Raw genomic sequence first — 14,437 nt, 5'->3', positions numbered from 1 at the left:
AAGAAATATAATAGAAAATCAGTAAAAATATTTTCAGTTCAGTAAAATTAATTTCAGTTCAGTAAAAGTAATTTTAGTTCAGCAAAAATAATTTCAGTTCAGTAAAAAAAATTTCAGTTCAGCAAAAATAAGGTGAAGTAAATGGGGCCTAATTGAGTGTTATTTTAGTTATTTTGTTTGTTATGTATAATCATGTATATCCAATTTTTATTTTTATTTTAAATGAAAGACAACATGAGTAGAATTGTCATTCATGATGTCCAAATTCATCTATGAAAAGTAAGTTGTGGGTATTTGGATATTGAGAGCTAGTGTTTGGGAATTTGGATACTTTGGGAGTGGGGATTAGGGGTATTGGAATTTAATTCACTAGTATCCCAACTAAACAATGTTCCTTAGTGTTGGCTTAGCTCCATTTAATGTTATTTTATTATTTTTATTGAGCAAAGGTTAGCGATGACTTTATTTAGGGTTAGTTGTCCGAATTTCTTAGCGAAGTACTTAAAAAGTGAAAAAGAAAATTAAGTACCTAAGTGTGGTTAATTCCCTGTACACTTATAATTATGTATTTCTTGTACGTAGTATTATAATTGATTGCAATACTTTTCTTATTCATTTGTCTCTCATTTTTCTAATCTTTGTAGACCCATATTTCACTTGAGTGGTGTAGACATCTACCACGCATAATGTATATATGTGATATAGGTTTTTGTTCCTTTCATTTGGTTTATAATTTAGAAATTACTTTCTTGGATAGTTTTTAATGAAGAATAGTTAAGGTAGATGAGAACATTATTGTCCAAACATTATCTAGCCTTAAACATCTAATTAAGTTCTTAAAATCAAAGGTAACTTTATTAATTTTTTTGAATAGCTATGTCTTGGGAAAATACCATTTGCCCTAACTAAAAGTTGGAAATTTTGTAATATTGCAAAGCCAACCTAACTCAAAGTTATCCATAAAAACATTATTTTCTTCATCCAAAAGACATTAAAAATCCGTTACATAGACGGCTAGACTTCTTCTTTTTCCATGACGCTGTTATTGAGCCTACAAGAGAAGTAAAGGTAATTTTCATCTTCTTTTATAAAGGTGACAATAAAGTAATGCCAAAAAGCCAACTAAGGTGAATTGAAACACATAAACATCATTCTAAAATAAAGAAATTAAATACTTAAATTGAAACACTAAAAAGAATTATCGAGTACGGAGTAGTATGGTGATTCATCTCAAACCCGAACCGTGAACCCGAATTGACGTCAGAGGGTTGAGACTAGTCCTTGACTGGTATTTCTCTGATAAACCCAAAGAAGCAGAAGAAGAAAAGAAAGTAAAATGGGGAAGAAGAAGAGCAGCCAAAACCCTAAACCCCAACAAGAAGAACTGCTATCAACCTTAGGAGACTTCACCAAGAAAGAGAATTGGGACAAATTCTTCACTCTTCGTGGCTCCGATGATTCCTTCGAGTGGTACGCCGACTGGCCTCAGCTCAAACCCCCTCTTTTCTCTCTCCTCTCTCCTTCGACATCGACATCTTCTTCTTCATCGTCGGAGAATTTGCAGATTCTTGTCCCAGGTTGCGGCAACTCCCGCCTCTCCGAACAACTCTACGATGCCGGGTTTCACGACATTACCAACCTCGATTTCTCCAAGGTTGTCATCTCCGACATGCTCCGCAGGAATGTCAGAGATCGACCCCACATGCGTTGGCGTGTTATGGACATCACTTCCATGCAGGTTTACTATTCTTTTCATATTTTGGAAGTTGGTATTATTGCAGAATAAACCAAAGTTGGGATTTTTCCGGAATAACTGAAAATTGGGATTATGAAATGTAAATGTTCGGATGATTAAAAATAATTTTTTCTTTTTTTATTTTTTATGTCATGTTTTTCTGAATTCCTGTTATTTAAGTGAATGTTCTTCCGGGGATTTAGCTAATGTTAATGTTTACTTGTTTAGGCAACAAGCACATTACTGAGTTGTAATTGCAATTGAAGTATGATTATGAGGGTTAATCTGTAAATCGATCATTCGATGCCACTTAGCTCTGGTGTGTCGTACTTTGTGTTAACTCTTCTTTGATACTTGTTGACAGTTTGCTGATGAGACTTATGATGTTGTTCTGGATAAGGGGGGATTGGATGCGTTGATGGAGCCAGAGTTTGGTTCCAAGTTGGGTGATCAATATCTATCAGAGGTGTTCTGATCTTCCATATAAGTATACTTTTTAATCACACTTATATTGCATGTGCTTGCAAGATTTGTGTTGGTGTAGTGTCACTCTAAGTGAATTTGTTGCTTTTCTGATGGGTATTTTAGTATCATCTTTAATATTCGATTCCTGCTGTGGTTTGACTTCAAATTTGGCGTCTCATCAGGTGAAGAGGGTCTTAAAACCGGAAGGGAAGTTTATCTGTCTCACATTAGCAGAGTCTCATGTCTTAGGTATTGTTTTGTTTAGTTTCACACGTTTGCTGTAACTAACATTTTGCTCGTTGTTTTTCTCTGCCATTTCTTTGCCAAATGATCCTTTTCTAAGGATTGTTAATACTTAATATTGTAGAAATTTGATCATCTTCTAAACAAGCTTCTATGGTTTTCCTCTGCTTATAACCTTTTCCTGAATATTGATGGTCGCCATTGTTTTCTCTTTTGTTTTTCCAGGCTTACTTTTCCCCAAATTCAGGATTGGGTGGAAAGTGACTCTTCATTGCGTACCTCAGAAACCGTCTAGTAAGCCTAGCCTTAGTACATTTATGGTGGTGGCTGTTAAAGGCGACTCTTCTGTAGTGGACAAAATAGTGTCATCTTTTGATCATTCCTCAATTGATTGCAACAAAGAACAGGTAAAGCTTTTGTATCTACCAAGGATTCAGCTTTTGTTATTTGTTATTGAGAACAGGATGCATGCAAAACTGTGAGCAAATATCGGGAAGTTGCTGATCTAGTGATCTGTGCTATGTTCTAGAATTTTTCTACATTGCAAATAGAGTACAGCTGATTACTTTGAATTGGTTTGATGACAAATTGAATTGGTCTGACTTGAAAATTAGGTGTTGAATGAAATGTGATGAAATATCTTTTTGGTAATGAAACTATTTAATTTAGTTTCAAAAACAATCAGTAAGAAAGTACTGTATAGTTCTTGATGCTATATGATCAATCTCAAATCACTTAGAGTGCTGGTAGTATGTTATCAAGAAGCCGGCTTGCAGGCTTATGATGACAAAACTCTTCTGTATGCCAAGGGTGAAAAACTGTGTGTTGAATTTGTTGATGGATGGACATGTGTGTTATGTGTGTGTTTTGTATGTGCAGGCAAAATTCTGCTAAAGTTCTAACAAATTGAATGGTGTTTTATGTTCTGACTAAATTAATATTTGTTTTCCACAAATTGCTGACAGAATATATATTGTATGACAGATTAAAGGACTCAATGCTGCTCTTGAAGCTGAAAATGAAGTTCGCCAAGGACATTTGGATGGCTCTGATTTATTATACTCTCTTGAAGATCTGAAACTAGTGGCTAAGGGTGATATGATGGAGCTTAGTCCTGGTCGACGTGTTCAATTGGTCTTGGGTGGAGTTGGCTCCCTTTTTCGTTATAGAGCTGTGGTTCTAGATGCTCAACCACAGTCTCTCCCCTTCTCATACCATTGTGGAGTTTTACTTGTGCCAAAGGTTAGGACATGCTCTACAGCTTGCTTAAGATCAATTTCTAATGGTCATAGAACTCATAAAAACCGCAGAGCTGGATTTCATGATTTCATCGTCCCTTATGGTTTGCAGTTATGTGTTTCATGATAAATAATCTATACTCAGCTTAAAACTTGCTTTAAGATGACCACTTAACCTTGTTTCAAATTTACTTCAACAATAGCTGTAACCCTCTTCCTCCTGGTGATGTCCTTTTAACTTTGACTTGGATATGGTCTTGGTAAACTTAGGGTGAACACAACTCAGTCTGAAGCCTGTGTACACCAGATAGAAAAGAAAATTTCTTTTGTTTCTACATTGATTCTTTATTAACCTGACAAATTTGATGTATAACTCTGCATATCTAGATTTTATGATATTTAATTATTAGATGTTGGTGACCTGAACTGTAAATTTTTAATTTTCTATTTTAAGACTAGGGTTCGTGAATGGCTTTTTACCTCAGAAGAAGGACAATGGATGGTCGTTGAGAGTGCTAAGGCTGCTCGACTGATAATTGTAATTTCTTGTTTACTTGCTCTCTGAGCTATATTCAGGTTTTATAATTATTGAGATTTGCTGTTGAGAAGCCTATTTTTTTTTACTAAAGCGTTGTGAATCTTCAGATTTTCTTAAACTCCAGTCATGCTAACCTTGGGATGGAAGAAATTCAGGTAAAGATAGTCTTGTCAAACAAGAAATATTAATTTTCTTTGTAGAATTTTGAAAACAATGAGACACTGATGTATGTTCTGCATTTGTAGAAAGATCTTTCTCCTCTCGTGAAGCTGTTGGAACCTGAGAACCATGATAGTGGCGCTCAAATTCCGTATGTTTTTTAGCTTCCTCCTCTCTTTGTTCTGTAGATTTCTTAGTATGATGATTTAATGGAATAAGAAACATATTTCAGCAACAATCAACTGCATGATACTTCTTGAAAGCTAGGAGTACCTTTAGCTATGTCTTGAACCCTGAGAATGAGCCATGCATATCTTCTAGTAATCTGAATATCGGTGGGGTTTAATTGTGCTAAAATGAGTAAAGCAAAGCATCATGCTGTGTGTATAAACTCAGCTGAACTCATGTTTTTAGTAGAGATTCACAAGTTTTTAAAACTTGGGCCCTTTAATATCTCTTTTCTTTGATCCTTAATTCATTTTTAAAGTTTAAACCATCTAAGATAGTAAAAAAAATTTAGATATCTTTTTTACTTTGATATATATGCTTAATTTCTCTTAATTATTTAGCAAATGTTAGTAACATTTGTTTGCATGCATGAGCATGAATTTATCTTGAACTTAAAACACAATATAAAGATATGCAATAGGTATTTGGTAGTACTTGTGGTTGGTGGGTGCATGTGACTAATTAAAAAATTAGTCATGTACTTACTTTGAAAATAATTTCATGGGAACCACAAAAACCAGCTACTATGATAAATGCTTCCTGTCATGGATATGCATGCTAATTTTTTTGTCAATATTGTGGTTCTCTGTGTTTCTTGCAGATGGTGAAGTTTTAGTTAGTCTAATAATCATTTGAAATTTATTCATATTTTTCTTGATTGATGAGTTTTCTTACCAAATCTGTGTGCAGGTTTATGACTGCTGGTGATGGTATTAAGCACCGGAAAATTGTTCATGAGGTTTGAAGTTTATGTATTTCAAGTATAGATGTCAATAGTTTCCTTTACTATTGCTATTGTTAAATTCCTTTTATCACTTATTTTCTAAATGGGTGCTTGTCAAGGCACAATTTGCTGATTTGAGGGATAAATCATTCACATCATGCAAAATGTTTTGTCTATACTCTAGTTGACCACTATGGGACTATATCCCATAACAATTAATATGGTTCTTTTAATGTCTTTTTTTAAGAGGTACTATAGAACTGAACTGAATTTTATGCAAAATGATGCTCCCTCCATTCCTAAAAAATGGTTATGTTTCAATTATTTTGTAGATTAAAATAATTTTATTTATTCTATACATTTTCCCTCATGCATACCTACATCCAATGCAGCTATTTCCCATATTTCAAAATATTTACCTACTCCAAAACAACTATTTCTATTTACAAAAATATTTACCTAAGGTAGAATAAATATGAATTTTCTTTTTCTTCTTCTTCTTCTTCTTGTTCTTTTCTCTCTTTTTTTTTTTTTTTTTATTAAATTTTGCTTGAGTGATGAAGAATGAAGATCTTTCTTGGAAACAAAGAGGAGAAGAGTTTCTTATGGGTGAAGTTTGAAATTTATTAAAATGGAGAGAAAATGGATTTGAGGAGAGAGAAATGAAGATCTAAGATACAAAAATGGAGGTTTGAAGAGACATAAATGATGATCTAAGTTGAAAAATGGAGGTTTGAAGAGAGAGAAAAAGGGAGAAGAAGTTGGGTATCAAATATCAATAGCAAGGGAATTAGGGAAAGCTTATTATTTTGTTTATAATATTATACTTTTCAATTTTAAAAGGGTAATATTGTAAATTTGCTATTTATATACCCAATGTATTTCTACTACCATGCCAAATAAGGGATAGGAAGAAAATAAATGAATTCCCCTCTATAAATTCCCTATCCTTTCCCAAGCGTTATACCTATCTCCATGTCAAACCAAGCACCCTGTAAATTAATATTGATCTGTTTTCTTGTAAATAAAAATACTATGATTTCGTGTTAAACTGTTGAAACAGATTAATGCATTGTATCGTTTGTTGAGAAACTCCTGTCAATTTTCATACTGGCCTGGATTTGTGGTGGTCAATGTATAGTGATCCTCCTCACTTCCCTCTCATGCTTTGCATAGTGGCCTTTATATTATCTCAATATATTTTATATTTATATAAGCATATATAGTGATATTTGTTTTTTTTTTTTACGTGGGGGGTTTTTGGAAGATGATTGTACTGGTACATAGTCCAGTCAACTGCATCCTAATTATCTTCAGTATCTTTTGCATTTGTAGGTCACTTCTAAATTAACTGGGCAAATAGTTGTTGAGGACGTTATTTATGAAAATGTCGATGAAAATCTTGCTTCCATCTGTCCATCAAAGGAGCCTGTATTCCGTCGACTTATTTTCCAAAGGACTGAGAGTCTAGTTCAATCAGAAGCATTGCTACTTAATGAAAGATCTGAGGTATGTAATGATGTAAATGGAAGGAAAGAATCTCCCACAACTGCGAAATCTAATTTGAAAGAAAAGGAGAAGACAAAGAAATCTCAACAGTCTAAGATAGATGGTAAGGAATGTCATCTCAATCTCTATCCATTTGACTCGGGTTCTATTCATTTAAATTATATGTGTCTTGTGCTTATTTGGTGATTTAAGATGGGAAACTAAGAGCTTATTCTATGATGAAAGAGAATTGGCCAAGAACACGACTGAATGTTATTTGAAGTTACTTCATTTTCAGAATCTTGTGTTCATTTCAAGATTGTAGTAGCAATTCAACAACAATAATAAAGCCTTAATCCCAATGATGGGGTTGGCCACATGAACAAAGATTTTATCTCCTATGGTCGTCAATCTTTAGCAGCGATGCTGTTAAATTTTAGTGAATGTAACCATTTTGCTTGATAAAAATTACCTTGATTTGAAGAATCTTTACCTCTATTAAGAATAATTTCAACTGAAGTGATACTGTGAATGTCTGCTGTTGAGCAATTGGACTAAACACTCTGCCTTCATTGAATCTAACAGTTGAACATTTAAATTGAAATAAGTGTTGAAATTTTTGAATTGTTTCTCTTAATCTTGTAATTCTATATTATTTTTCCCTTGATTTCTCAGAGCTGAACAACAATGTGGTAGTTGATCACACCTTCGTGGCTAGCTCATACCATACTGGAATTGTTGCTGGATTCACGCTGATCTTACCTTACTTAGAAAGTATGGTATGTAGCAAGAAAAAAGTAAGAACTGTTACTTGGACCCTCTTGTTCATTTTTGCTGGAAGTGTGGTGTTGAGATTGTTGTAATTGGTCTTTAATCTTGTAAGTGTTGCTCTTTTCAATTTTCTTATTTTCTTTTATGTTGTAGGTTGAGACTGTTGTAATTGGTCTTGGAGCTGGTCTGCTTCCAATGCTTCTCCACAACTGTATAGACTTTCTTCAAATTGAGGTAATTTGCGTCCTCTATCATTTGGAGCATTTGTAATTTTGTATACTGCAGAGATTACGCTAATTTGGTGTTTGTTGCAGGCAGTTGAATTGGATCCGGTGATGTTAAGTCTTGCGAAAGAATACTTCGGTTTTTGTGAAGATGACCGTTTAAAGGTAGTTTTTTGAACTTATAGATAATAAATTTTTGTTGTTTTTCTTTTCAAAAAAAAAAAAAAAAAGAAAGTGAAAAAGTGTTTTTTCACAGTTATATACTTATATGTTTATTGTGCATTTTCTGTACATGTTCATGTATATGGATTGCATTAGTTAAAAGTGTTTAACCTGGTTTTTGAACTCTTTTGCCAATGTTGCTTTATTTATACGGGTTTCTGGGTGGCTTAATCACCATATACTTGTCTAGTGTCTTCTCACTCTCCTAACTTTCATAGAAATTTTCTTTTGTGAAGAAGGTAATATGTAGCTGCAGATTGTACAACTGTTGATTTAGTTTTACTTTTACATTCACCTTTGCCTTATGAAGTTTGAGGTGGAAAGTATCACAGAATGTTCGAAGGATGCAGTGTAGAAAGTTTGGTTATTCCCAATCAACAATGAATTCTCATTTGATGGTTTTCTTGAGTCTTTATTTGCCTCATTTGTTGCTTTCCTTCTGTGCTGTGGTATAACTTGTGTTTTCTGCTTTATGATGTTCTTAGGTTCACCTTGCTGATGGCATTCAGTTTCTCCAAAATTTTACCATTTCCAGTCTCCAAGAAAGGGATGATATCCAAGACAGTATTAGTGGCAGTTCTGTAGCATCTAATTTAAGACGCCACCCTGTCCAGAAATTTGACATAATTATAGTTGATGTAGATTCATCAGATTCAAGGTGGTTATTTTTTCATTTTATATAATTTATAATCATTTTCTTATATACGTAGTATACTAGTATTATAGGATCTTTATCTATGGTTTCCTTGTTACAGCTCTGGACTTTCTTGCCCTGCTGCTGATTTCGCTGAAGATTCCTTTTTTGCTACTGTAAAGGATGTCCTTTCTGAGCAGGGGCTTTTCATCATTAATTTGGTCTCAAGATCTCCATCCATAAAGGAAGTGGTTGTTTCAAGGATGAGAGCGGTAAGAAAATTAACTGGGAATTTGGTAAATTTTCAGCACATAGGAAGCTGGGTATGAAACAATGTTGAGTCTGCTAGCATGAATTTCTGCTTGATTGGCATGTAAATATGGAGTACTGCTTTAGATTTCAGCTGTCAATTAAACTTCTAGACCTTAGTTTCAGTGCCAGCAATGGGCACGACCTTAGATCCTAGATTGACTAAGGCCAAAACTCCTGGACTTATAAGCCTGGTTCATAGTTTATTATCCCTGAACTGAAGTTATTTAACTGTTAGCAATCACCAAAATTTGTCAGAATTTATATGTAGCTCTGGCCCTGACTTGTTAGTCTTTGACTTAAACAATCTGAACACACTGAACTTTATTAGATTTGAAACTTGTTTTTTAGGGCGAAAACGCCGAAAAGTACTGGGCTTAATTCAAACATGTTAACTCAGGTGTACTTATTTGCTGTCAAGTATCAAGCCTGTCAAAGCTTTTTGCTAGTCATTGCTTTAATATATAACTACTGCAGTTTTACTAGTGACATGCTTTGATCTTACCATACCCCTGAATTGGAGCTTCATCAACAGCCATTTGTGATTGTGATGATGATATTGTTTGATAATATTAGGAAATATATGTTGAAAACTTCGCTGAGAAATCACAGTAGATTGGGGCAAAGAAGAAAGTTCTATTAATGATACACCGTACACTATTGTAGTTTGTATTTTACTGTTCTCTGTATGAGGTGGCGCAGAGGGTGCTCTGGGGAGCTAACTGAAATTTGTTCTCTTGGCATAGTATAGCCCGATATTATTTCACTTTGAGGTACTGAATTACTGATGTATTATATTATTATAATTCTTTTTCCTTTTCAGGTTTTTAGCCACCTTTACTGCCTTCAACTTGAGGGAGATGTGAATGAAGTCGTATTTGCTGCTAACTCAAATATGTGTGTTATGGATAATAGCATTTCTGAAGCAGCACTCCAGTTTCAGAAGTTGTTGAAGTTTGAAAATCCAGAGCGAAGCCAAGGCATTGTGGATATGGCTAAGCAAATTAAGCGCCTAAATTGAGACTAGGCTCAACAGATGAAATTTCACTGATGGTGAAGCTTCTCAATATTTGGTCAAATATGGTCCCTTTGGGCAATGGGAATCAAAGTGGGTTAAATATGACTCTTCCAATCATAGACTAGAAAAGTAATGAGTTTTGGAATCGGCTTGGAGGATGAAATTGCTCAACCTATATGGTTCCAGTGACTAGGAGTGGAGGACTTATCAAGCACGCAAACTCAAAAAGAGGGGAAGTTTGAACAAAATATCAGACATAAGCTAAAGGGATATTGTATGCATATCATTGACATCAATGAGTTTTTGATTTTGAGAACGAATATCAGTTTTTCATACAGGTGAATGAAATGGATTTGCTTTTACATGTTCATGGTGATGGACGTAGATAGTGTATGTAGATCCTTGGATATATGTACTGTCCTCAGTCATCTTTTCCATTGGTATTACATTTGGCGAAAATTTTGCGAGGTTTGTGTGATGACACTTAGAGGCTCAGAGGTTAAGCCACATTCAGGTTTTACACTTTTACGTAACCAACACAATAGTTGCTTTCAAGTATAACGGGTACATTATATGAGAATCTAACTTCGTGTAAAGTTGAGATTTGATATTGTCTTTATGCTTCTTAACCTAATTTAGTTGGTTAAAGTTTTGAAGCTTCTTACACTAATTTAGTTGGTTAAAGTTTTGGAGATAATATGAACCAAATTACTCACCACTCATGGCAGATACATATGCAATATTCACTCACCTTAGTGGGTATAAAACCAAATCCACACTCGCTTCACCACCCAAATATATATTAACAACCCACCTTTTACCTGCTTGAACCCCACTTTAAAGAATCTTTAATTCTGAAAAGTCATAAAATAATTGTGACATAAGGTGGAAATTAGGCTAACAAATAGATATGAAGTAGGGAAGTCAATATGAGACGAATATGATTTCAAATCTACCACCAACTCCGTAATAACGGGTATGACTTTTGATATCCATACTTGTCTACTATCTTCCAAAATCATATCCATACCACTCCAATTAAAACGAGTATGATATAAAATCCGCAATAATATACCCACATGTCATCCGTAATCTATATCGATTTCATTAAATAAAAAAAAAAGGTGCTTAATAGCGTAAAGAAAGCAGTTAACCGCCAAAATCCGGTGGCAGTAAACTTGGTAGAAGGTTTAAAGAGTTAAGACTAGAGAGACTAGAGCCCACTAAAGAACAGTAGGTGTCACCTGCTCATACGGAGTCAATGAGTTTGTCCCCCCACCGCGCTGGGTTGGATCTTCGTTGGCTTCTCTCAACACTAATTTATCTCCATTTTTATTACTTTCTTTTCTTTTTTTCTTTTAACAAAAATCAAACTTTTAGTTTTTTATTTTTAGCAAATCCACCCAAAAAAAGAAAAAGAAAAAGGTTGCTGCTTTCAACAAATTGAACATGGCAGTAAGTTTTAATCTTTTCTTTCTTTATTTATACTTGAGTTTACTTAATGATTTATTGCTTTGAATATTCTGGGTTTTCTTTCTTTATGATTTTGATTTACATCTGTTGCTGTCTTGATTATGCTCTGTGATTAAATAATTATAACTACTGTTAAGCTGAATTTTCTATGATTAGGCTTGTTCTTCCATTTACAACTGTTGTAAATTACATATGTAAGTTAATTTTATTGAAAGAATTACACAAAGTATAATTTTATTCATAAATACTGTTATTCCTAAAATGTTAGATTTTTTAAAGTTTAGTTAGTGTTAATTGATTTGGGGAGACATGTTTTATCTCTAAATTTAATAAGGTGAAGAACATACATTACTTGGCTGCACTGCTTTTTTAGGTGTGTGACAATTCTGTAATACAGTGTTAGGTTGTATTGATTTTTGTACCGACAATGGAAAATGATACGAATTAGTAAGTTTTTTTTTTTAAAGATCATCATTAACATGTCTATACTGCGAAGTTGTATCTCTTATACTCTTCTCAATTGAGTCATATGTCTTGATTAGTTGATTAGCCGCGGATTAGTGAAGTTGTAGTTTAGGAATATCAGTTGTTCTTCAACATATGCACAACTGTCATACTGTATTGTATCCTGTAATTTTCCCATTCTTTGCCGGATTTTTCCTGCATTAAAAGGGGAAACTTGACAAATTAAGAGCGGTGGTTGAGCTAATCTTGGTGCGTTGGTGTATACACTAAAATATAGTATGAACTCTATGAAATAATACTTTTCTAAATAATTTATTAATTGAAATGATTGTTGAGTTGAAACAACACGTCATTTGGTAGTTTTTCTTAGTGAGAGTACTAGATTTTATTGTGTGCAAGTTTTTGTGTGACTTTCTAAGTTTTAGATCTTACTAGTGAAGGCACTTTAAGCATTCACTGTGAGTTTCTCATAAGTGTATCATCATGTGGCAGCGAACAAATGTGCCAAAGTTTGGAAATTGGGAGACTGAAGAAGATGTCCCTTATACAACCTATTTTGAAAATGCAAGGAGGGTTACATCAAGTGATAAGGGAAACCCAAATAACTCTCCTGATAATCCTAATGTGGTCTCTAAATTTGAGGCACGAAGAGGATCAGAGGCTGTGAGAGCAAAGCAGGAGCACATGGTAAGCCAAGAGGACGGTGAGCCACAAAGGTCATATGATTCCCCATCACGCTGTAATGGAGGGCGTAAAGCTTCAGTCAATTCAACCCATCATCGACCTGCTGGAGTAAGCAGTGATTCACCCAAAAGAGCTACAAGGGCAAATGGAGGAGGTATGCGCAGTGCCAACCAGTCTCCTCTGCATCCTCATTACCAGGCAAATATTGGCACCAAAGGAACCGTGGTTTCTTCTCCTTCACGGGAAAGGAAGGGTCCTTCTGATGGAGGTCATGGTTTGGCTCCTTCCACTCCTGGAAGATCCCGTCTGAGATCTGTTGCTCGAGGCAATGAAACTGTAATAACTTTCTTTCTTCTGGTTTTAAGTTATGCCTGAATATGATTATGTATAATATTAACAACTATTCACTACCTGACTCCTCCGGTCCCTTCCCAAATGAAGATTGATGCTATGCTACTTGAAATCTTCATTTTTTCTGAAGTATGAGATTGTTGATTAGTTAATTGACTATAACCACATGGATGTAAACGCTTGGCACTCTTTTTTGAGCTATAAACTTGCAATATATATATATAGAGAGAGTGGCCATGCAATGGTTGAACGTTCCTTCATGTTTAGGAACTGTAGGCTTCTAGCAATCTCTGATTAATGTAGACTGATCGGCAATTACATGATCATATAGAGTGGATGAGGATCAACTCAGATACAATGTTTGCTACTGATGTGTTTCTGCTTAAAACTTGGGTGGTTGTAGGAATTGTGTGTTCTGTTTGGTCTTTTTGTTGGATGTGTTTTTGGTAAGAATTGCTTCACAACTACTATATCTTCTTTTGTTGCCTGTTCATCTTAGCATAAGACTCCTTAGGTCCTCAGAGTCTTGCTCGTATCTTCTCAACAGCTCTGCTCTTCTCAACCTTTTGTGTCTTGTTTTTACGAAGTCTTAGGTGTGCATCATGTTAAGAGATGAACTAATAGCTGTCCAGCAGGATACTCAAAGTTTGCCCAAGCTTTCATGAAAGTGTTTCTGCCTGGCTTATATGAAAATGAAACCCCCATTTATAAGGATAATTGCAAGTGTTTTGAGATTTGTTAGCGTAATATTGCAGCCTGATCGAGGTGCTTCTGTTCCCAAATTTGGGGAATGGGATGAGACCGACCCTTCATCAGCCGATGGGTTTTCAGTCATTTTCAACAAAGTGAAAGAGGAGAGGCATGGCAGCGTAGGAAGTGTGACCGGTACAGCAGTTCACGCTCAACAATCTGATGGCAAGCACTATAAAAGTAAAAAAAATAAGGTCTGTGCTGTAATTCTTATAAATTTTCTTATGATTGCTGCCATTGACTGTTTGAAGCTAACTAAGCTTATTTCTTTCTCTCTATCTCTTGCTCAGGGGTGCGGATGCCTTCCTTGGTGAGGAAACTGATGCATACTGCTTGCTTATTATGTAATCATTGTAAAATATGTGTGAGGTACCGTGGAGTCGTCTGTGTGTTGTATATCATGTAATTTTCTTTCATTGTATTCTTTCTCCTGTGAATTCTATCATCAGTATAAATATCAGTGGGCTAAGGTAAAAGCAAATTCTTTTATGGCTTCACTTAGATGTCTCTCACTCTCTCTTACCAATTATGCACAAATTTAATCAACTATGAGCAATAATGTACCAAATCTTATTGGAGTATTCGCTTTAGTAATGCTCCTCGAGGAAGGGATCCTAATGTCCTCACATTTCCCAGGAATTAAAACAATTTATAGAAAATTTTATGGAATAACTGGGTGATGCTACCTCACCCTGACTTAAAACTTTAAAAGTGAAAT

General features: G+C 34.8%; 2 protein-coding genes across 3 annotated transcripts; both read left to right on the top strand.

Annotated features, from left to right (window-relative positions):
* Positions 1-1,197: 1,197 nt before the first annotated feature.
* Positions 1,198-10,463, top strand: LOC110711485 (methyltransferase-like protein 13). Its single transcript, XM_021889875.1, has 16 exons — positions 1,198-1,738; positions 2,100-2,201; positions 2,383-2,449; positions 2,669-2,850; positions 3,428-3,685; positions 4,136-4,219; positions 4,327-4,374; positions 4,465-4,529; positions 5,297-5,345; positions 6,666-6,942; positions 7,494-7,615; positions 7,743-7,823; positions 7,904-7,978; positions 8,521-8,693; positions 8,791-8,941; positions 9,802-10,463. The coding sequence occupies exons 1-16, from the start codon at positions 1,337-1,339 to the stop codon at positions 9,997-9,999; spliced, it is 2,334 nt and encodes a 777-aa protein (XP_021745567.1). The 5' UTR covers positions 1,198-1,336; the 3' UTR covers positions 10,000-10,463.
* Positions 10,464-11,135: 672 nt separating this feature from the next.
* LOC110711701 (RPM1-interacting protein 4-like) lies at positions 11,136-14,216 on the top strand. 2 transcript variants are annotated; one of them, XM_021890117.1, is made up of 4 exons: positions 11,136-11,451; positions 12,427-12,954; positions 13,725-13,913; positions 14,010-14,216. In XM_021890117.1, the coding sequence occupies exons 1-4, from the start codon at positions 11,446-11,448 to the stop codon at positions 14,031-14,033; spliced, it is 747 nt and encodes a 248-aa protein (XP_021745809.1). In that variant the 5' UTR covers positions 11,136-11,445; the 3' UTR covers positions 14,034-14,216. The 2 variants fall into 2 exon arrangements, with proteins under 2 accessions (XP_021745809.1, XP_021745808.1); XM_021890116.1 differs by lacking the exon at positions 11,136-11,451 and having other exon boundaries at positions 12,418-12,954.
* Positions 14,217-14,437: the final 221 nt, after the last annotated feature.

This window comes from Chenopodium quinoa, unplaced genomic scaffold (genome assembly GCF_001683475.1).
Source record: "Chenopodium quinoa cultivar QQ74 unplaced genomic scaffold, ASM168347v1, whole genome shotgun sequence".
NCBI classification, from domain to species: Eukaryota; Viridiplantae; Streptophyta; class Magnoliopsida; order Caryophyllales; family Amaranthaceae; genus Chenopodium; species Chenopodium quinoa.
This window is presented reverse-complemented; position numbering and strand designations above follow the sequence as displayed.